This window comes from Canis lupus, chromosome 3 (assembly GCF_048164855.1).
Source record: "Canis lupus baileyi chromosome 3, mCanLup2.hap1, whole genome shotgun sequence".
In the NCBI taxonomy this organism is placed as follows: Eukaryota; Metazoa; Chordata; class Mammalia; order Carnivora; family Canidae; genus Canis; species Canis lupus.
This window is the reverse complement of record NC_132840.1, coordinates 25,807,201-25,830,628: the sequence shown is the minus strand read 5'-3', so window position 1 is coordinate 25,830,628 and position 23,428 is coordinate 25,807,201. Positions and strand designations below refer to the sequence as shown.

At 41.9% G+C, this 23,428-nt stretch overlaps 1 protein-coding gene across 5 annotated transcripts in view; it reads left to right on the top strand.

Annotated features, from left to right (window-relative positions):
* NMNAT1 (nicotinamide nucleotide adenylyltransferase 1) overlaps window positions 1–23,428 on the top strand; it is a 30,492-nt gene that overhangs the window by 4,217 nt on the left and 2,847 nt on the right. For all 5 annotated transcript variants that reach the window (XM_072819712.1, XM_072819708.1, XM_072819711.1 and 2 more), the window contains 2 exons: window positions 20,101–20,268; window positions 21,581–21,764. In XM_072819712.1, the coding sequence (XP_072675813.1) occupies window positions 20,157–20,268; window positions 21,581–21,764 (296 nt within the window). In that variant the 5' untranslated portion in view covers window positions 20,101–20,156. The remainder of the gene's footprint in view (window positions 1–20,100; window positions 20,269–21,580; window positions 21,765–23,428) is intronic.

Sequence of the window (23,428 nt, the reverse complement as noted above, 5' to 3'; positions counted from 1 at the left end):
GAGATTATTTATTTTATTTTATTTTATTTTTAAAGATTTTATTTATTTATTTATTCATGATAGACAGAAAGAGAGAGAGAGAGGCAGAGACACAGGCAGAAGGAAGAGCAGGCTCAATGCTGCTCCTGGGTCTCCAGGATCACACCGTGGGTGGAAGGCAGGCGCTAAACCACTCAGCCACCAGGGCTGCCCTAGAGATTATTTAAAAATAAATAAACTTAAAAAAAGGAGATACTAGTAGTACCTACTTCATTGGAGTGTTGTAAGGATTACATGAGTGCTTAACCTATTGCTGAGCACGCAGGAAGAAAGTGAATGTTAGTCATTATCACTTCAGTTAAATGAGCATAATTGGATATATATTTATAAGGAACAGGTCCATCCAAAGAGAAAGAGTGGAAGTATTGCCATTTAGTGAGGGACACACAAGATAAAATGAGGATACCATAAGCAAGAACCCTACAGCTTTCTGCTCCTCTTCTGTCAATTTCCCAACCCCAGGCAACCACTGATCTACCTTCTATCATTATAAATTAAATAATCTATTCTAGAATTTCATATAGCTTGAATCATACAATGTGTGCCTTTTTTTATCTGGCTCTTTTCATTCAAAATAATGAGATTCATCCATGTTGTGTGTATTAGTAGTTCCTTTTTTTTTTTTTTTTTTAAGATTTTATTTATTCATGAGAGACACAGAGAGAGAGAGGCAGAGACATAGGCAGAGGGAGAAGCAGGCTCCGTGCAGGGAGCCCGATGTGGGACTCAATCCTGGGACTCCAGGATCACACCCCGGGCTGAAGGCGGCCCTAAACCACTGAGCCACCCAGGGATCCCCAGTAGTTCCTTTTTTATTGCCTCGTAGTGTTCTGTTATATGGCTATACCAACTTTGCTTATTCATTCATTCTTTTATTCATTCATCTGTTGATTAACATTTGACTTGTTTCTAGTTTTTGGCTATTATGTATAAAGCCAAACCATGTAATTCTTTGTATAGATAGATATTTTCATCTCTTCCCATTATTATTTTTAATGTTCCTCTGTTTTGTTTTGTTTTTTTAAAGATTTTATTTATCTATTCATGAGAGACACAGAGAGGCAGAGATATAGGCAGAGGGAGAAGTAGGCTCCCTGTGGGGACTCCATTCTAGGACCCCAGGGTCATAACCTGAGCCAAAGGCAGATGCTCAACCACTGAGCCACTCAGGTGCCCCTGTTTTTTTTTTTTTTTTTTTTTTTTTTTTAAGTAAGCTCTACACCTAGTGTGGGCTTGATTTCATGACCTTGAGATCAAGAATTGCATGTTCTACCCCGTTTCCCATTATTTTTAAGCTATCTTCTTACTTTATACCTAAGATCCTTTCTCTTGTCTTCTTAAGGACTTTCCTCTATCAATTATTTACTTTCTCGAAGCTTCTGTGACTTCTTCAACTTACTAATATTCTAATTCTTCAAAAAATAATTTAGTAAACAACCTTCTATTTTTTTTTTTTTTAACAACCTTCTATTAATCATGTCTTATGGAATATAGTGTTTAATATCTCTGGGTTCTAGTCTCTACATCTGCCTGCCTGTGAGATCTCTACTTGGATGTCTGGTGTGTGCCTCCAATTCAGTACCTATAAAACTGTAGCATCTGTGTGCCTTCCCGCTACACTCCCCCTAATATTCTTTGATGACTGGTGGCACACCATCTGCCCAGTCCCTTGAGTCAGAGATCTTTCCCCTGCGTTTGCTTTTCTCCTCCATTAGGCAACTGATCCACTTGTGAACATTTGACATCATCCCTCCTGTTATTACCCCTTATGGTCTCTCATCTGAACCAATGGAGTGCTCCAAAACAGTGCTTTGTAAACTTTCAAAAATCATACAGGTCACCTGGGGATCTTGTTAAGACACATTTTGATTCAGCAGGCCTCAGGTAGGGCCTGTGATTCTGCATTTCTAACCAGCTCCCAGGTGATTCCCATACTTGTGGTCCATTCTGTCTTCACTCACTATCTTGGTAATGTCATCCAGTCTTGACTTTAAATACCATTTATATACAGATGACCCCAAATCTCTCTAGTCTATATTTCTTCCCTGAACTTGACACTGTTCTCCATTTGCCTACTTAATATCTAATAGGCATCCCAAATGTAACTTCTGTATAAATTGAACTACCGATCTTCTCCCCTAAACCTGCTCCCTGGCCATCTTTCTGTTCTCTCTCCCCGCGCCCCCCCCCCCCTTTTTTTTTAAAGATTTTATTTATTTATTCATGACAGACAGACAGAGGGGCAGAGACACAGACACAGGCTCCCATGCAGGGAGCCCAATGTGGGACTCAGTCCTGGAACTCTGGGATCACACTGTGGGCTGAAGGCAGGCTCTAAACTGCTGAGCCATCAAGGTGTCCCATCTTTCTGTTCTCAATTAAAGGTGATTCTCTTCTTTCAGTTGCTTAGGCCAGACGTTTTTGGAGTCATCCTTGACTCCTCTTTGTCTCACAGCCCACATTCCATTCATCATCAGTCACATTGGCTCTATGTTTATAATATTTTGAGATTCTAGTGTCTTGTCACCACTTCTGCTGTTGACACCCTGGTCGGAGTCAGCATCAACTCTCACCTGCCTAACTGGAGTAGCTTCCTGTCAGGTCTCCTTGGTTCCACCTTTATTTCTCTCTACATTCTGTTCTCAACTTCAACAACCAAAAAGATCTTTTAAAAGTATATTAGATCATGTCACTCTTTTGCTCAAAACCCGCAGTGGGGACGCCTGAGTAGCTCAGTGGTTGAGCGTCTGCCTTTGGTTCAGGGCATGATCCCGGAGTTCTGGGATCGAGTCCCATGTCAGGCTCCTTGCATGGAGCCTGCTTCTCCTCCGTCTGCCTGTGTCTCTTGCCTCTCTCTGTCTCTCATGAATAAGTAAATAAAAATCTTTATAAAAAAAAAACCTGATGTGGTTTCCTTTCACCTCTTTGACTATATCTGCTACTCTTTTCCCCTGTTAACTCTGACTCAGCCATTCTGGTTTTCTGCTCCTGGAGCATGGCTTCTGCCTGAGGGCTTTTGCACGGTTACCTTTTTCTTTCAGAAATCTGCATGGCTCACTCCCTTTTCTTTTTAAATTCTTTGCTTATATGTCCCTAGTCGAGGCCTTTCCTGAACACCCTATTTAGAATTCTACCTCTCCTCCTGGGTGGCTCAGAGGTTTAGGTTTAGCGCCTGGCCCAGGGCATGATCCTGGAGTCCTGCGATTGAGTCCCACATCGGGCTCCCTGTATGGAGCCTGCTTCTCTCTCTGCCTTTCTTTCTCTCTGTGTCTCTCATGAGTAAATAAATAAAACCTTAAAAAAAAAAAAAAAAAAGGCAGGTGGAGAACAGTCTTTCCCACTTGTCATAGATGTGTTGGGAGATGTTTGTATTGAATTTGATCCTCCTGCCAATAGATAGTTCTTTTTCTCAAAAAACAGATTGTCTCCACTTCTTAAAAACATTGAGAACATCTATTATTAAATGGTTCCTACTTAAAATGATTCAGAATCTGTGAATACACACAGAAAAAGCAAGAAAATGAACGTCACGTGGGTCAGTTGGTTATTTTCTCTAGAGAGCCTTGACGTCATGATGCAGAAGATTGTTGTCATCCATATGGCAGAGATTGTGGTTATTTTTACTCTAAAATTTCCCACTATATTTTTAAAGAACAATAAATTGTTCAGATACACCATCTGAATCACTGTATTCTTTTGAAACTAAACCTAAACCTTTGTTCATTACTAAGATTTATATTTTCCTTCTTCCTTTTCAATGCTTATTTCTATAGCAGCCACCCACCTGATAATAATACTTTCATGAAACAAAAAACGTTCAGAAAGCGTCATGATCTTCGAAGTATTTAATAGAATATCTTTATTTGGGGCGAATTTGGTTATGATGTCAGTCTGGTGTTTAGATTGAACTGTTCCGTTTTACGCATTGTCAGTACTAATTGATACTTAAAAGACAACTTTCTTTCAGATGACTGGTTTTGATGTGCTTCTTGTAATTGTAGCTCTGATGTCAGCTGACCATTTCACTCAGGAGTAGCAGGGTAAGAGATGATCTCCTACTTGCTGACAGCACTCAGGTGGCAGTGCTGCCGGGACAGGCTAACCTGCTGAAGACATCTGTGTGAGGCAGGAGACCGGAGGGCTCACCTGCCAGTGTCTGACCATTGGTTTAGTGTCAGGTTGTGCACAGGCCACACTGCCCAGCCAGATCAGCCCCAGGCCTGAGAAAAGCACTGCAGGATGAAGAATGAGATCTAATTAAATGGTTTGGAGATCACGTGAAAAGGGTGGCTTTTTATTTCCCGTTCTAACCCTCTGTATTTTGTCTTTTTTTTATGTGCCTTTGTTTCTTAGAGCTCTTTTTTTTTTTTTTTTTTTTTTTTTTAAGGATTTTACTTATTCATGAGAGACACAGAGAGAGGCAGAAACACAGGCAGAGGGAGAGAACCAGGCTCCTGCTGGGACCTGATGTGGGACTCGATCCCAGGACCCTGGGATCATGACCTGAGCTGAAGGCGGATGCTTAACTGCTGAGCCACTCAGGTGTCTCGCTTCTTGGAGCTCCTGCTTTGAGAGGAACCAGGGCTTCTCTTTGCAATGTGACAACCCTAGTTGAGCAGTTACTTCCCAGAAGGACTGGTAAGCTTTTGACCAGGATGGATTATTTGGGAAGTTGTGCTTACCTGTAGAAACCAAGCTGCTCACCGACAGCAGCACAGACAAGTAGTAAAGTTCAGGGGTTGTTTTTTCCTATATTTGGGAGGAAAAAAGCACTGTGAGAAACACTTGTCTTTTAATTGGAACCTATATTTATAATATTTTTGCCAAAAGGATTTATTTATTTTTTTAAAGATTTTATTTATTTATTCATGAGAGACAGAGAGAGGCAGAGACACAGACAGAAGGAGAAGCAGGCTCCATGCAGGGAGCCTGACGTGGGACTTGATCCTGGGTCTCCAGGATCATGCCCTGGGCTGAAGGCGGCACTAAACCGCTGAGCCACCCCGGCTGCCCGCCAAAAGAATTTAAACAATGGCACCAGCTTAGCAAGACACGGAAGGCTTACTGCACCAAATGCAATCCAGCGCTTCCACTGTTGATTGATAGCTTGCTTTTTTTTTTTTTAAAAGTCTAGTAAAGTGGAATTCACCCCACAAAAAGAAAAATTTCTCATGGAATTTTTAAACTTCCTCTGGTGAAATATTTTATTTTATTTTTTTATTTTTATTTTATTTTTTATTTTTATTTTTTAATTTTTATTTATTCATGAGAGACACAGAGGGGGGCAGAGGGAGAAGAAACAGGCTCCATGCAGGGAGCCCGACGCGGGACTCGATCCCAGGGCTCCAGGATCACACCTGGGCTGAAGGCAGACTCTAAACCGCTGGGCCACCCAGGCTGCCCCTGGTGAAATATTTTAACTGTGACGTTTGTCTAATTAGGAATTTTGCGTCGGGCTCCCGGTGCATGGAGCCTGCTTCTCCCTCTGCCTGTGTCTCTGCCTCTCTTTCTCTCTCTCTGTGTGTGACTATCATAAATAAATAAAAATTTATAAAAAAAAAAAAAAAGGAATTTTGTCTCTACATATCTCTATTTTTAGTGTGAGGAGAAAATAAATATTGAAGATTGATGATGTATTATATACAGACACAGTTTCAGAGTAAGATGAACCGTTGAGAAATTTCATTATTTAACAACACACACAGTCAGTTGCCAAAACTGTTAACACCATGGTACAGACTCCTTCACCAAAGGATCCCACACCAAATACAGCAAATATCCTCTTGAGTGCCTGCGGGACTGGTTCCATCTGCGTAAGCAGCACAGAAAAACCTAGAAAGACAGCAGAACAGCATCCATTTACTGGATGTAATTATCTCAGAAAGAAATTCTTGAATGCAAACCTCGATAGGGGATGTTCCCTTGCTTCACTTCCGTGGGACACATGCTCAAAACCTAGCCAGGCTGAGGTTTTTCCTTTGACATGGGGTTGTGTTCTCATTATTGGCATTGAATGATGAGAACTCTGATTGCTTTTTTCATGAATTCTCGTTTGAACTTTAGCAAAACTGAACAGGTATTTTTCTCTCCACTTTATGTTTTATATTTTTAAGATTTATTTATTTTAGAGAGAGAGTGTATGCATGCATATGTAGAGGGGGAGGGACAGAGGAAGAGCAAGAGAGAATCCCAAGCAACTCCCTGCTAAGAGGGCTCAATCCCACGACCCCTGAGATCATGATCTGAGCAGAAACCAAGAGTTGGATGCTTGACCAACTGAGCACCCAGCGGGCAACCTTTTATTTCCCTTTTATAAATGAGGATCAGGAAGCTCAGAGAAATTAGGTAACTCCTGTTGTTGTGGAGTGAATGTTTCAACTGGCCTTCCTCTTTCCAAAGCTAGTACTTTCTACCATCACATATGTTGCCTCTTGTTCAACTGGGATTCAGCAGGAGATTCTAGAACAGTGCCTGAGGCATTCAGTACCTTTTTTTTTTTTTTTTAAGTAGGCTCCATGCCCAATGTGGAGCCCAGTACTGAACCCAGTGCACTGCTTGAACTCACAACCCTGAAATCAAGACCTGAGCTGAGATCAAGAGTCAGACGTGTAACTGAGCCACCCAGGTGCCCCTCAATGGCTATTTTTTCATTAAAAAAATTTAGAGGCACCTGGCTGGCTCAGTTGGTGAACATGTGACTCTTGATCTTGTGGTTGTGTGTTTGAGCCCCATGTTGGGTGTAGAGATTACTTAAAAAAATAAAACCTTAAAAAATTTTAGGGGTGCCTGAGTGGCTCAGTTGGTTAAGTGTCCGATTCTTGATTTCAGCTCAGATCATTTTCTCAGGGTCCTGAGATAGAGCCTTGTGTGGGGGTCCACACTCATTGGTGAGTCTGCTTCTCTCCCTCTCACTCTACCCTTCCACCTCCACCCCTGCGTGCATGTGTACACACTCTCTCTCTAAAATAAATCCTTAAAAAAAAAATAGGGCAGCCCGGGTGGCTCAACAGTTTGGCGCCTGCCTTCGGCCCAGGGTGTGATCCTGGAGACCCAGGATCGAGTCCCACGTCAGGCTCCCTGCATGGAGCCTGCTTCTCCCTCTGCCTGTGCCTCTGCCTCTCTCTGTGTGTCTCTCATGAATAAATAAAGAAAATCTTTTAAAAATAATAATAATAATAATTAAAAAAATAAAAATAAAAAATAAAAAAATAAAACAAATCCTTAAAAAAAATCTTGGACATAGTTTTTATTTAAATCAGGCATTACTCTTAGAAGTACACACATAGAAAATGTAATCAAAATATAGATTATTTAATTAAGATATTCCTAAAACTTCACATTTTAGACTCCAACATTTCTCTGTCACTTTATGCATTTCAAATTGTGCCTGGTTTTCAAAACAGTATTCTGCCCAGTAATCATTTATTAAATGAATAAATCTAATATTTTTTTATAACTAAAGAATTTTATAATACCAACACAGCGTAGTTGTATTTAACTTAGTTTAGTTTCATACTCAAATTTTAGAACAACCAGGGATGCCTCGGTGGCTCAGAGGTTTGGTGCCTGCCTTTGGCCCAGAGCATGATCCTGGAGACCTAGGATCAAGTCCCACATCAGTCTCCCTGCATGGAGCCTGCTTCTCTCTCTCTCTGCCTGTGTCTCTGCCTCTTTGTATCTCTCATGAATAAATAAATAAATAAATAAATAAATCTTAAAAAAATTTTTTTAGAACAACCAAAACTGTTACTAAGGAACTTAAAAATTTTTCCTTCACCTGAATTTCACTTTATTTTATTATTTTATTTTATTTATTTTTATTTTTTTTGTTTTAAGATTTTATTTATTTCTTCATGAGAGACACAGGCAGAGGGAGAGAGAGAGAAGGGCAGAGACACAGGTAGAGGGAGAAGCAGGCTCCAAGCAGGGACCCTGATGTGGCACTTGATCCCAGGACCCAGGATCATGCCCTGAGCCGAAGGCCGACGCTCAACCACTGAGCCACCCAGGGATCCCTATTATTTTATTTTTTTAAAGGTTTTATTTATTCATGAGATACAGAGAGAGGCAGAGACACAGCAGGGGGAGAAACAGGCTCCCTGCGGGACTCGTTCCCAGGACCCCAGAATCCCAACCTGAGCCAAAAGCAGATGCTCAACCATTGAGCCACCCAGGTGTCCCTTCACCTGAATTTCAAATGTGAATTTTTTCCTAAGTTTCAATCTGAGCTCCCAAAGGGACAGGAGGTCCTATCTTATACATTTTTGTTTTGGCAGTGTCTGGCAAATAATAGGCACTTAATAAGTACTTAATAATAAATGCACACTTACCAATTGTGAAGAAAGTAAAGATGATATTACCAACCAGGTTGGTAAGGAGAGGTTGCCTGCAATATCGGGAAGATCTGGGCCTAAAATCAACACACTGGGTCATCTAAGTAATTTATCTATTCCTGGAAGAAATTTACTCTATAAGCAAAATACAGAAGGCACTAACCCTTGAATTCTAATCCTAATTCTGGCCCAAGGTTCATTTGGCTCCAGGCAACTCACGAACCTTGGTTCCTTTACATGACTGCAAATTAATAGTCTGAAAACAGCCCGCAAGTAACATGAAGAGTTGTTAATATTTACAGTTGGTGGATGAATAATGTTTACCATTTTTCTAATTCATGTTAACTGGTTATTTTGGTGAGAAAATACATTGTGGAAATTCTGGCCTTCTGGAGTAAGGAAGCAGGCCTTACTGCACACAAAACTCCTATGACAGACATTGGCAAGTTTAAATTAGGCTGATTACAGTGAGTGTCACAGTTTCCCTTTCTTTCTTGTCACTTAAGTGGATTTTCAGATTGTTTTGGAATTTCCACATTTTTAGGGCTCCAATTTTAAAATTTTGATTGTATCAAATGGCATGTGCTTCATTTGTTCATTTATTAGCTGACTTTTTCTGCCAAGGCTAATGTCCTCCATAGAATCTGAAATAATATGTCAGGTCATAATCTGGTCACATATGCCTGTGTCACCCTCAGCCCTGGAGACAGTTAACTCATAACTCATGCTAGGCTGTCAGGACTGGTCTCTAGAAAATCCATAAATTATAACCTTGGTGCCTTTATTGTCTCACATTTAATGACTTCTAGTACTACAAGAAATAAGTGTTGACTAAGTTAAACTCGGTCTGCCCAAATTCCAACTATTCTTTTTGTGTTGAGATTTTTGACTTTTCAAAGAGGTGGAGCAGGTGACCACCATTGATAATAGGGGTAAGAACAATGGGACAGGCTGCAGTTAAACACCTAACAGGAATTGCAGAGCACACCCCACCTGTCTCCAGAGGTAAGATAGGCATGCTGAGCTGCCAGGTGAGAGGTTGGCTGGTGAAAGAACTTACCTTAGCAGAACATACAACTGGAGGACCAGAGCGATGGTCCCAAACAAGAACACTGTCACTTGGCTGCATGGGACACAGTGAGTTACATTTATTACTTCGTTAGTGATGAAATGGCTTCAAGAAACCAAATTTAGGTTCTTTTTTCTAACAACATTACATTATACCATGGAGATAAAGTTTTAAACACAGCAAGGATGACTTGAGATCCATCCTATTAGAGCAAAATTATGTCTAATAATACTTCACTGAGGATAATAGCTACCATTTATTGAGCTCCTATGTAGCAGGCACTGTTGATACTGGTCTTTTTTTTTTTTTTTTTTTAAGATTTTATTGATTTATTCATGAGAGACAGAGAGAGAGAGAGAGAATGGCAGAGAAAAGCAGGCTCTATGCAGGGAGCCTGACGTGGGACTCGATCCCGGAGCTCCAGGATCACACCCTGGACTGAATGCGGTGCTAAACTGCTGAGCCACCTGGGTTGCCCATTGATACTGGTCATTTTTTTTTTTTAAATTTTTTATTTATTTATGATAGTCACAGAGAGAGAGAGAGAGAGAGAGAGAGGCAGAGACACAGGCAGAGGGAGAAGCAGGCTCCATGCACCGGGAGCCCGACGTGGGATTTGATCCCGGGTCTCCAGGATCGCGCCCTGGGCCAAAGGCAGGTGCCAAACCGCTGCGCCACCCAGGGATCCCTGATACTGGTCATTAAGGAATCTTTAGAACCTTGGTTCCTTTATCATGACTGTAGGATAATGTTGTAAGACAACCCACAGGCACTAGTAAAAGTTAATAGCCATCATTAGTAGACAAATGTGTTGGGATCCCTGGGTGGCTCAGCGGTTTCACGCCTGCCTTTGGCCCAGGGCGCGATCCTGGAGTCCCAGGATCGAGTCCCACGTCGGGCTCCTGGCATGGAGCCTGCTTCTCTCTCTGCCTGTGTCTCTGCCTCTCTCTCTCTCTATGTCTATCATAAATAAATAAATCTTAAAAAAAAAAGACAAATATGTCAAACATTTTTTATTCACTTTCTCATTTAATATGCACAAAATCCAGGATGCTAGGTAGCTCAATTGGTTGGGCATCTGACTCTTGGATTTGCCTCTGGTTGGGTTTGGTTGAGCCCGATGTTGGGCTCTGTGCTCATCGGGGAGTCTGCTTGAGATTCTCTCCCACTCCCCCTATCCCTGCTTGGTCTCTCTCTCTCTCTCTCTCTCTCTCAAGTAAATGAATAAAATCTCTTTAAAAAATATGCACAAAATCCTGTGAGATAGGGACTGTGGTTCCCCATTTTATAAATGAGGCAAGCAAGACTCAGAAAGATGAAGTATCTTATCTAAGGACAAACACCAAGTAGTGATAGAGCTAGAATTTTGAACCAGGTCCAAGAGTCCTAACCATGCCTCTGTGCTGTGCTAGCTCTGTCTCTGGCCAGATGGTTCATACTGAGTGTAACATATTGAGTGTAATAAACAGTAAACCTACCTACCGCAATTTACAGAATCAAATGAAGTCTGCTGTTTCTGCTCATTTTTGAAATTCTTTTTGAGATTACCTATACATAGTTTCCATGCATATAAGTAGATCTTCTGCAATAACTAATAGTTCTCTTTCTTTACCATAAACTGTATTATTTACTTTGATTATTTCATTAATCAGATTCAGCACTGAATGACCTTAGGGTATTCATAGAAATCAAATCTGTCCTCCAAAGACAGATTTATCCCTATTGAAAGTACTTAAAAAAAAAAAAAGACAATTTAAAAATATACCCCCAGACTGGCAATGGCACATTGTTATAACTAGGATATAGTTATAGGCCTAACATGACTATTTTGAAAGGAATAGCATCTTTTTAGAGGTATAAATTCTGATCAGTTGTCAAGTCAATCATGTTATTTTAATAGTCAACCAACATAGATTTAATCATTGAACACTTCATGTGACAAGAAAAGACAATTAACTATTTTTTTTAATGTTAACATTTTAAAAATTGGCTTAATATTTCCCAAATGTTTCATTAATGTTTACATATTAGTTTTTAAAACTTAAGAAAGTGATTATTATGTCAAGTATACTTCAATTAAAGAAAATGTTTTAAAAATTGAAAGTAAATTTTAGTTAAATGTCAAGACTATCTTAGGAAGAAATGGGCTTTTTGTCCTAGTGAGCTGGGGAGGGACACTCACAGCCTGAGCCTGCGTGATCTCGGCAGCCAGCAGTGCAGATGATACGCCATGTGCGCCAGACAGAAGTGAATCATGGGGACGGTGGTCCTTAAGCACCTGGAGCAAGGCAGAGGATCCAAAGCAGCCCTGTTAGAGCTTCCAGACTACTTCTACATCCATTTGTCACCAGCTTGCCCCCCTTCCCAGTGCAAGTACTCTGGTACCCTGCAGTGATACAGAAGAAGTTCCTTTCCTTGGAGAGGGACAGATCCTTGTTCTTCTAAAGCCACCCTGGGCTATGATGGAAGCTCCCTGTAACTTAATTCTTCTGTGGCTTTGAAGGTTCAATTTCAGGTTGGCTGTGTTCACTGTGAATTAATAGAACTGAGCTGGATATTTGAGATGGATTGTGAATTTGTGACAAGAGCGAAAGCTTCCTTTATTTGAGAGATCAGATTCCCCTAGTTCCTTCCCCAGCCTTTCTCCTGGGGAGGACCTAGAAACCTGAGTGCATCCCCAAGGCTGGGGAGGGGCTCCAAGCTGTTTGTCAGTCCTTCCCTGAACAGCAGGGACCCATACCATCTGTTCTCAGCTTTATTGTTCTTGCTGCTCACAGCTCAGTCTCCTGTGGGGAGTGGTGCCTGAAACTTGAGGTGGGTGAGGCTGGAACTGCTCTAGTTACCCAGATTTCCATGTGGGCCTAGGGTGCTATTGGGGATGTTGTAATCACCACCACCCCATAATGCCATAGGCACTTTGTATGGGAATTGGGGTTAGGGATGGGAGGAGTGGGAATGAACTTCAAGTGAATCCTGGTATCATCCTTAGGCTAATAATTGAAAGGACATTTAAATCATTCCTACAAATTAACTCATTTAAAAAAATGTTTATTTCCATTCTCACTGACTACTTAAATTGAGGCAGGCACACATGACTTTGTAACTGGCCTTCCTGTCTTGTTTTGCCCCTTCCAATTAATCCCATAGTATCACCGTCATCAGTATTGTCACTTTCCCCATAAATAACAACTACCATCTACCATTTATTTTTACACTGTGCTAGGCAATATGCTAAGCACTTTGCCATGTACTGTTCTCAGAATTCATCCTCAAAGTAACTGAAATTGGGATCCCAGGGTGGCGCAGCGGTTTGGCGCCTGCCTTTGGCCCAGGGCGCAATCCTGGAGACCCGGGATCGAATCCCACATCGGGCTCCCGGTGCATGGAGCCTGCTTCTCCCTCTGCCTCTCTCTCTCTCTCTGTGTGACTATCATAAATAAATAAAAAAAAAATTAAAAAAAAAAAGTAACTGAAATTGGTTGTCATTGTCCCTATTTTACAGATGAGGAGGTTGCAAATGGAACCGAGTATTTGGTTAAGCTGGTAAACTGAATAAAGGTTTTTGGTTTTTTTCAAAGTTTTGTTTTGTTTTAAGATTTTATTTATTTATTCATGAGAGACACAGGGAGAGAGAGGCAGAGACATAGGCTGAGGGAGAAGCAGGCTTCCCACAGGGAGCCCTATGCGGGACTCTGGGATCATGCTCTATGTGGGACTCTAGGACCCTGAGATCATGCCCTGAGCTGAAGACAAACAGTCAACCACTGAGCCACCCAGGTGTCCCTGTATAATGGTTTCAAGTACCTATGTCTTCTTATTTTTCTAAAACTTTTTTTTTTTTAAGATTTATTTATTTATTCATTCAGAGAGAGCGAATAGAGAGGCAGAGACACAGGCAGAGGGAGAAGCAGGCTCCATGCAGGAAGCCCGATGCGGGACTCGATCCTGGGTCTCCAGGATGACACCCTGGGCTGCAGGCAGCGCTAAACTGCTGCGCCACCGGGGCTGCCCTAAAACTTGTTTTCATAGGACCCTATTGTCACTCCGTTGCTCAGAAAGCTTCGAAGGTTCTTGTTGCCTAAGGGGTCCACGTGCATATTCCTCAGCTCCTCAGCTAGGAGGGCTCATTTCCAGTGTGTAGAGCTCTGGTTTATCTCCCATTTTTCTTCTCAATGAGAGAGCCTAAGAGTCAGGAAGCTGAGATGCTAGCCCTGGTTCTGGCACTCCCTAGCTTTGTCCAATGAGAGCACAGAATCTGTGCAGAAGTGAATTGGTCACCCTAACAGTTGGGTCTGAACGCTATATTGGGCTATAACACTATTGAGCTGTCCAGATACAGGTCTTGTGGGCATGGGCAAATTTTAGAAGTTCACAGAGAGGTGTTTTTATTTTTTAAAGAAACAGTTGTTTGTTTTAAGATTTTTAAATTTATCCATTCATGAGAGATACACAGAGAGAGAGAGGCAGAGACATAGGCAGAGGGAGAAGCAGGCTCCATGCAGGGAGCCGGACGTGGGACTCTTATTGCTGGACTCCAGGACCACGCCCTGAGCCAAAAGCAGATGCTCAACCGCTGAGCCAACTAGGTGTCCCCAGTGAGGTGTTTTATAGCCTTAATTTCCAGCTCATTCTCAACCCATTTTTTTTTCTCTGAGATGCTTGTAATACTGAAAAATTAGAAAAACCTAAATGTCCAATGATAGAAGATTAACTGGAAAAATGAAATATCTAACAATAGCTTATTTTTTGTAACGGGCTCAATGACTTTGGCCAAATTTCTGTGTGTTTGTGTGGTGAAGAGTAAATGATCTTGTGTGTGAAAGCATTTTATTCATAGAAAAGTATCATGCAATTGTTTGTTTATTGCTGTTTACTGTATTTCTACATTAATTATAAATATACTCTGACCCAACTATATGTTGACAAATTGAATTTAAATAAAATATTTAAAGGGGATCCCTGGGTGGCGCAGCGGTTTGGCGCCTGCCTTTGGCCCAGGGTGCGATCCTGGAGACCCGGGATTGGGTCCCGCGTCGGGCTCCCGGTGCATGGAGCCTGCTCCTCCCTCTGCCTGTGTCTCTGCCTCTCTCTCTCTCTCTCTGTGGGTGACTATCATAAATAAATTAAAAAAAAAAATTAAAAAAAAAAAAAACAACTCTGACCTCTACAAGTAATTCTCCAAAGTTCCCAAAATACTTGAAGCAATTTGGCATCACTGAAATTATATTTAAAAGCTCTCAGAATAATTATTTTGAAACATAATTTGGATGTATAAGAGTATTTTTTAAAACTTTATAATAACAGGGTCGCTTGGGTGGCTCAGTGGTTGAGTGTCTGCCTTTGGCTCAGGGTGTGATCTTGGGATCCGGGATTGAGTCCCACATTGGGCTCCTTGCATAAAGCCTGCTTCTTCCTCTATGTCTCTGCCTCTCTCTCTCTTTCTGTATCTGCCATGAATAAATAAATAAAATCTTTAAAAAAAACTTTACAATAACAGCTAACTATTTTGCAATAGTAAGCAATGTTTATATATATATATATATATAAAAAAATAACCCAGAACTGAGTGATTTGACTTTGAGGGGATGGAAAGGTTCATTGTCAGAGAGCAAGAATTCCTGTTCTCTCAGAGGTCTTTTTTTTTTTTTTTAATTTATTTATTCAGAGAGAGAGAGAGAGAGAGAGGCAGAGACACAGGCAGAGGGAGAAGCAGGCTCCATGCAGGGAGCCCAATGCTGGACTCCATCCTGGGTCCCCAGGATCACACCTTGGGCTGCCGGCAGTGCTAAACTGCTGCGCCACCAGGGCTGCTGCCCTCTCAAGAGGTCTTTCTAACAGGACTAAGAATCAGATTGACATGAAAGAGGTTAAGAGGAGAAAATAAAATTTAATAGAGTACATTTGGGGAATCCACATAGACATGGAAATTCCAAAGACAGACAGAGTGAGGCATATTATGTGATTCTGAACTAAGAAGGGGGTGGGGGTCTGGGTCTTCAGAGGAAAGGAATGTACTTCACAGATGTTTGGTAGTTAAGATGTTTGCCCTGCCATTCAGTTGGGTCACTCAGATAAAATTTATCTCTGATAATAACCCTTATTCTGGGAAAGACCCCCCAGTGTAGATTCTTCTTTGTAGTTGGGAGGGGCAAGAATTTCTCTTGAGCCCACAGGGTCTCACATGCCTTCCACTCAAAATAATCCATATGCCAAAGTGGAACATTGAGAACCACTTCAACTGATTTCCAGCACAATGAGTGAAAAATAACCGCACTAAGATATAACATTATGCCATTTTGGAGCACTGGGTATAAAGAGGACACCCCAGGGATGCCTGGATGGCTCAGCAGTTAAGCGTCTGCCTTTGGCTCAGGGCGTGATCCTGGGATCCAGGATCGAGCCCCTCATCAGGCTCCCTGCATAGAGCCTGCTTCTCCCTCTCCTATGTCTCTGCTTCTCTGTGTGTGTGTGTCTCTTATGAATAAATAAATAAAATCTTAAAAAAAAATAAAGAGGACACCCCACAAATCTGCCAAAAAGAAAAAAGTCATGGAAAAAAAAGAACAAGAATCAAAATGGCATTAGACTTTTAGCTGCACTGTTGGATGCTAGAAAACAATGAGAAAATGCATTCCTAATTTTATTTTTTAATTTTGTTTAAAGATTTTATTAGAATGAACAGGAGGAGGGACAGAGGGAGAGGGAGAAGCAGGCTCCCTGCTGAGCAGGAAGTCCAGCTGGGGCTCAACCCCAGGACCCCAGGATCATGACCTGAGCCAAAGGCAGACACTTAACCAACTGACTCACCCAGGTGCCCCTTCCTAATTTTAAAAGAAAATCATTTCATCGTACATTTTCTCAACTAAGCTAATCATCTCTGAAGGAAGGGAAAGACATTTCCCATGCACTCTTTATTATGAGGCTACTCATAGATACATTCTAGAAAAATTGGGACATAAAACAAGAAAGCCCTGATGTGGCCCTAAGAAATAGGGTATCTGACTCAGGAGAGAGAGGAAAAGGTTTCCAGATGACAGCTATACAAAGGATTACAGATTTTCGGCCCAGATTAGAGAAAGTTCCAGGAAAAAAAAGCCTCCAGAAAGTGGATTAAAGGGATCCCTGGGTGGCGCAGCGGTTTGGCGCCTGCCTTTGGCCCAGGGCGCGATCCTGGAGACCCGGGATCGAATCCCACATCAGGCTCCCGGTGCATGGAGCCTGCTTCTCCCTCTGCCTATGTCTCTGCCTCTCTCTCTCTCTCTCTGTCTCTCTGTGACTATCATAAATAAATAAAAATTTTAAAAAAAATTAAAAAAAAAAAAGAAAGTGGATTAAATATTTGTTGAACCATTTGAAATTGATGGTATTTAAATTACAAAGAGTTGAACTGTAGCAACATGGTATGCAACATAATAGTAGCTATATTCACAGCTTATTTATTATCAAAGGCAGTTTTATGCACTGTGCATGTATCATTTATTGTTCACACAGTTGTGAGGTAGGTACTATTATTTAAGATTGAGACAAAGGAAGTTTAGGTTAGGGTCAGGTTGTCCAAGGTCATCCAGCCCAAGTAGGTGTTAAAACCTGTGACTTCTCTTTTCTTTTCTTTTTTCTTTCTTTTCTTTTCTTTCCTCTTTTCTTTTCTTTCTTTTCTCTTTCTTTCTTCTTTCTTTCTTTCTCTTTCTCTTTCTTTCTTCTTTCTTTTTCTTTCTTTCTTTCTTTCTTTCTTTCTTTCTTTCTTTCTTTCTTTCTTTCTTCTTTCTCTCCCTCTCTTCTTTCTTTCTTTCTTTCTTTCTTTCTTTCTTTCTTTCTTTCTTTCTTTCTTCTTTCTTCTTTCTTCTTTCTTTCTTTCTTTCTTTCTTTCTTTCTTTCTTTTCTTTCTTTCTTTCTTTCTTTCTTTCTTTCTTTCTTTCTTTCTTTCTCTCCCTCCTTTCTTCTTTCTTTCTTTCTTTCTTTCTTTCTTTCTTTCTTTCTTTCTTTCTTTCTTTCTTCTTTCTTCTTCCTTCCTTCCTTCCTTCCTTCCTTCCTTCCTTCCTTCCTTCCTTCCTTCCTTCCTTCCTTCCTTCCTCCTTTCCTTTCCATTCCATTCCATCCCATTCCATTCCATTCCATTCCATTCCTTTCTTCTTCTCTTTCTTTTTCTGATGTTATTCATCCAGTTGGCAGAGAAGACAAGCAGGGCAAGCAGCTGGCAGAGTGAGGTGGAGAAGCAGGCTCCCCGCTGAGCAGGGGGCCGATGTGGGCTCAATCCTAGGACCCTGGAATCACGACCCAAGCGGAAGGCAGATGCTTACCCAACTGAGCACCCAGGTGCCCCAGAGCTGTGATATCTATGCAGGCAGTCTGAATTCAGAGCATAAATTCTCTACACCTAACATGGGGCTTGGACTCACAACCCTGAGATCTAGTCACATGCTCTACTGACTCAGCCAACCCCAGAGAGCATGGGTTCTTATTATTGTGCTATAACAGAAAAGAGATTGGAGGATACTTTTCTGTAGAATCTGACCAGTCCAAGGGGTGAGACCTGCAACACTGACTACCAGGTGACCATACAATTAAGCCCATTGTGCACAGGCCTGATTCACTCACTCAGAACTTCCTATCAGCTCTTTTTGAAAGAAATTTAAAATTTATCATTCATGTTGGTAGAAAGATAAGAGAATACATTGGTGAAACAACAGAACACCATAAAAAGGAACATTTAGAGGACAAAATTCTTAGAAATCAAAGAGTATAATAACAAATGAAAAGCTCGACCTATGGATTGGAAGATGGAGTTGAAGATATCTAGAAATTAGAGCATGAAGGCAAGAAGGGAAAAAATAGAAGGGAAAAGAAAATTAGACCAGTCTGGGTTTCAGTTTCAAATAATAGGCATTTCCAAAGAGAACAGACAATGGAAGGTGGAAAGTCATCAGTGAAGTAATTCAAGGGCCTCTCCCAGAACTGAAGTCTTTGAATTTCGAGATTGAAAGGGCCTGCGCAATGCCCGACACAATGGATGAAAATAGAACCGCACTAGAGGATATCACTGTAAAATTTCAGAACATGGGGACAAAGAGAAGATTTCACAAGCTTCAAGGAAGGAAAAATGTTAAGTCACCTTCAAAGGACCCAGAATTGGAAGTGACTTTGGAGCTCTCACTGTTAACACAGAAGTCTAGAAGCAGTAACTTCATAGTTCTGGAGAAGACGATGTTCAACATAGACTAGAAATTATGTAGAGATAAAAAGGTTTGGGAATAGATAGTAAGGGTTTGTGACAGCTAATTCTCATAGGTAATTATAGAAAGTAAATAGGTACTGTTTACATTGGATAAATTTAAAATAGCATTATAAGTACATAATGTAGAATTATGGTAGAGTTACCAGAAGAAATAGTTGAAAAAGTTCAAAGTAGTTGCTTTTAAAGGAGATGCATTAAAAAAAAAAAAAAAAAAAAAGGAGATGCATAGGGGAGTTGGTGAGCAGGATGTGGTTGAGGACTCTTGGTTTTTGTTATGGGTCTTTTGCTGCCCTGTGATTTCTAAATCTGTATACACAAATGCATTTAATAAAATTTTAGGGGGCAGCCCTGGTGGCTCGGCAGTTTAGTGCTACCTTCGGCCTGGGGTGTGACCCCAGGGTCCCGGGATCAAGTCCTGAGTCCCAAGTCCCACGTCGGGTTCCCTGCGTGGGGCCTGCTTCTCCCTCTGCCTGTGTCTCTGCCTCTCTCTTTCTGTGTCTCTCATGAATAAATAAATAAAATCTTAAAAATAAAATAAAATTTTAAATTCATTGTCTTTACTTCATTAGGGTTGTGGAAGGATCAAGTGGAATAAACAAAAAAGAGTTTGTAAACTGTTCTTGGGCCAAAAGTGATAATGTGATCATGTTGACAAAGAGGCCGACTACTGTTTTGAAGGGCAGGTTGTTGGGGAGTCCCATTTATTTGATAGTTGATAATGTCATTGTATCGGTTAACTGTGACCACAGTAGTGCATCACAAAACTTCGCAGCGTCCAATAATAAGCATTTACTTTTGCTCAGGATTTGAGGGTCAGCTTGTGAGTTTGTTGATGGAAGCCCGGCCCAGCTGATCTCACCAGGGCTTGCCTGTGTGTCTGAACATGTTGCATGTGGTTTGGCTGGTGTGGGATGGCCTCCACCATATAGCTAATGAAATTGGCTGGCTGTCAGCAGGAGTAGCAGCTCTCTGGCCTGTGTTCCATCATCCTCCACCAGGCTGGCCCTGGCTTATTTTCATGGCAGAGGCAGGAGCCCAGAAGAGTGTGGAAGTGTGCAAAGCTTCAGAGGACTTGCTCAGCATTGGCACACTTATGTCTGCCACATTCCTTTGTCCAAAGCAAGTCACACTGGGTGACAGGCACTGACGGGGGCACTTGACAGGATGAGCACTGGGTGTTATGCTGTATGTTGGCAAATTGAACTCCAATAAAAAACAAACAAACAAAGCAAGTCACAGAGAGAGGAAAGGAGATGCTATCCCTTTATAGCAGGAGCTGTAGATGATTACCGAAAAAGGAAGCGTGGAGAAATGGGGCCATCTTTGTCATTGAAGCCATGTGTCTTTGTCCATCCACTTGGAATGGGAACATGGAAGGACACCTGAAGACCTGTAACTGAACTTCCTGCCTTTCTTCTCCTTTACAGACAACAAGCAAAGTGTCGGAGCTTGCCATTCAGATCAGCAACTGCAAATTCTTAGCATGGAAAATTCAAAGATGGAAGTGGTTCTCCTTGCTTGTGGTTCCTTTAATCCTATCACCAACATGCACCTCAGGCTATTTGAGTTGGCCAAGGACTACATGAACGGAACAGGTAGGGTCCAGGGCACAGCCCCAAAATATGGCCCTTCGGCATGTTGGATATTTTAAGCTGAAGGAGTTTGAAAAAAATGGCAGAATCAGGAAGGTCCCTCTGACCTCCTCCCCACCCTTCTCCGCTGAAACAGCTCATAAAACCTTTATGTGAGGGTTGCCCTCCCTGTACCAGGAGGGAAGGAACATCCTTATTGCTAAGGACATAAGGATGCCTGGAAGATTGTAAACTAATGGCTTTGCTAAATTTCCCCGGGTTGACTATGCTTACCTCATACTCTCTGCCCTGTCGTATTTTTCTATGGCTGTCCACTCTTCACCAAACCTCTCATTAAAATACTCATGTCTAACTGTTTCTTGGGGTCTTCGTTTCTTTATGAAGGCACCGTGTCACATAAACCTTCTCTTAAGTAAATTTCTACATTTTTCTTATGTTTTTCTGTCTTTGTCAGTTTAATTTTCAGACCCAGCCAGGGACCCAAGGAGGGTTGAGAAAAATTTATTTTCCTCCCCTACATAGTATGTTCTGTTACATAAATGATCATGCTATATGCTGATAGATGGATGGGTGTTCAATCTCACTAATAATCCTAATAGAGAACTAAGATAAAAAATGAAATCTCTTTTGCTCATGACATCAGTAAAAATGTTTATACTTGATAGTGTCAAGTGTCAGAGGTTGGGGAGAAATGGGCTCTTGCGAACACTGTAGATGGACAATACAAATGGATTAAGGCTTTTTACAAGGCAATTTGGCAATATCAAAATTTACAGTGTGCAGGGTGATGGGGAGTTAGTGTTTCGTAGGGACAAAGTTTCAGTTGGAAAAGATGAAAAAGTTCTGGAGACAGATGGTGGTGAGGTCTGCACCACAGTGTAAATGTGCTTGCCACTGAAACATGTACTTAAGATGGTTAAAATGGTGAATTTTATGTTCTATTTCATCTTGTTTATAAATGAATTATGAATAAACCTGAATCCCTGTTTTATTTTTTTTTAAAGATTTTACTTATTCATTTGAATTCATTTGACACAGAGAGCACAAGCAGGGGGAGCCCCATAGGGAGAGGGAGAAGCAGACTCCCCGCTGAGCCAGGAGCCAATGTGGAGCTCAGTCCCAGGACCCTGAGGTCATGACCTGAGCCGAAGGCAGACACCTAACCGACTGAGCCACCCAGGCACCCTGAATCCCTGTTTTAAAAATGGGGGAGTGGGGGGAGGAGGGTCTGTTATAAAACCATATCAATGATAATATTTTCTATGCATAAAATGTAACTTGTTACACCTCACATGAAATTTGACTCTTTATCCAGGAAAATACAAAGTTATCAAAGGCATAATTTCTCCTGTTGGTGATGCATATAAGAAGAAAGGACTCATCTCTGCCCACCACCGAGTTATCATGGCAGAACTCGCCACCAAGAGTTCAGAATGGGTGGAAGTTGACACCTGGGAGAGTCTTCAGAAGGAATGGGTAGAGACGGCTAAGGTGCTAAGGTATTCATGGTGAAGTCAGCTTTGTCAGTTGTGTGGAAATGGTTTGGGGGCTTTCTGCCATGTTTCACTACTGCCTGTGTCTGTGAACATACAGATTTGCAAACTGACTCAGGTCGGAGGGCTTAGGCTGTGCTATTCCCACGTCCGGTTATTTCTTGGGTATGGAGCACAGCAACAGAATGTGGGGGTCTGTTTACCTGTATGCCTTTCATCATGCGTTGAGATGTTTGCATGCTTGTTACTGTGTGTATCTTTATGAAAGAGAGCACATAGAGAAGAAGCCTGCCTGCCCTGTCTGTGCCCAAAAGTCCTAAGAAGATGTTGTCATTAATCTTAAGTATAAAAGAGAGAGGCAGCTAATTTAAGCAAGAGAAGCCATGGTGCTTGGTCATGGACAGCCCTGATTTTACGAGCCGCTCCCATGACCACATATGGGGGTTGTCTTAGACCTCTGTGCTCATACCTTTGAAACAGTTCCAGGTAAGGATTCAAAAACTAGAGGGACGCCTGGGTGGCTCAGTGGTTGAGCATCTGCCTTTGGCTCAGGTCATGATCCCGAGGTCCTGGGATTGAATCCTGCATCAAGTTCCCCTTAGGGAGCCTGCTTCTCCCTCTGCCTATGTCTCTGCCTCTCTCTGTGTGTCTCTCATGAATTAATAAAGTCTTTCAAAACAAACGAGAGTGAATAATATCTAATTATTATGTGATATTAGCTTAATTATAGGAGAGCTTTCTGAAAAACCTTCATGTCTAATGTCTATTCTTACAGTTGAGCCTTCTGGTTCGAAACATATCAGTTAGGGTTTCAACAGGAAATAGAAACCACTGAAATTTTTTTTTTCTTTAAGATGTTCTTTATTTAAGAGAGAGCATGCGCGCACACACACTCAAGTTGGGGGAAGACAGAGGGAGAGGAAGAATCCTCAAGCAGACTCCATGCTGAGCACGGAGCCAGCCATGGGGCTCGATCCTCCAACCCTGAGATCACAACCCAAGCCAATATTAAGAGTTAAGACTCTCAAGTGAATGAGCCACTCAGGTGCCCCCAAACCACTCTGACTATTCTAAGCAGAAAGGGATTTAGGTGCGTCTGCAAAAGTGTCAAGGGGCTGGCAGCAGGGAAGTGGGGTTTGTTCCAAGGTCATACCTCTTTAGCTGCAGTGAGTGTTCAGGAAGCTGGTCCTGTCTCTGCCACCACAAATGCTGCTCTTCAACTGTCCCAGTCTCCTAGAGTTGGTGGCTGGACAGTGGAATAGAGAGTCTGGCCACCATGCTTGTGCCATAAGAGATTGCTTCTCACGCTCCACAGCCCAGAAAGATGGCCTCTGCCTCCCTTCTTCCTTCCGAGTCTTGTGAGTGAATCTCATTAGCAGAATCTCTGTCAAATGAGAACATGCCGTGAGATCCTTTGGGAAGTGTGTTTAGGGCAGGATTTGCCACTGAGCCAGCAGATAGTATCCAGCACAGCAACCTAGCAAGAGGAGCAACTTTTCAGGCTTGGCAGGGAGGTGTCTGCCCTTTTCATTGGCCAGAAATTCTATCAAACACCAGGCTTGGGCAGCCCTGGTGGCGCAGCGGTTTAGCGCCACCTGCAGCCCAGGGCGTGATCCTGGAGACCCAGGATTGAGTCCCACATCAGGCTCCCTCTGCCTGTGTCTCTGCCT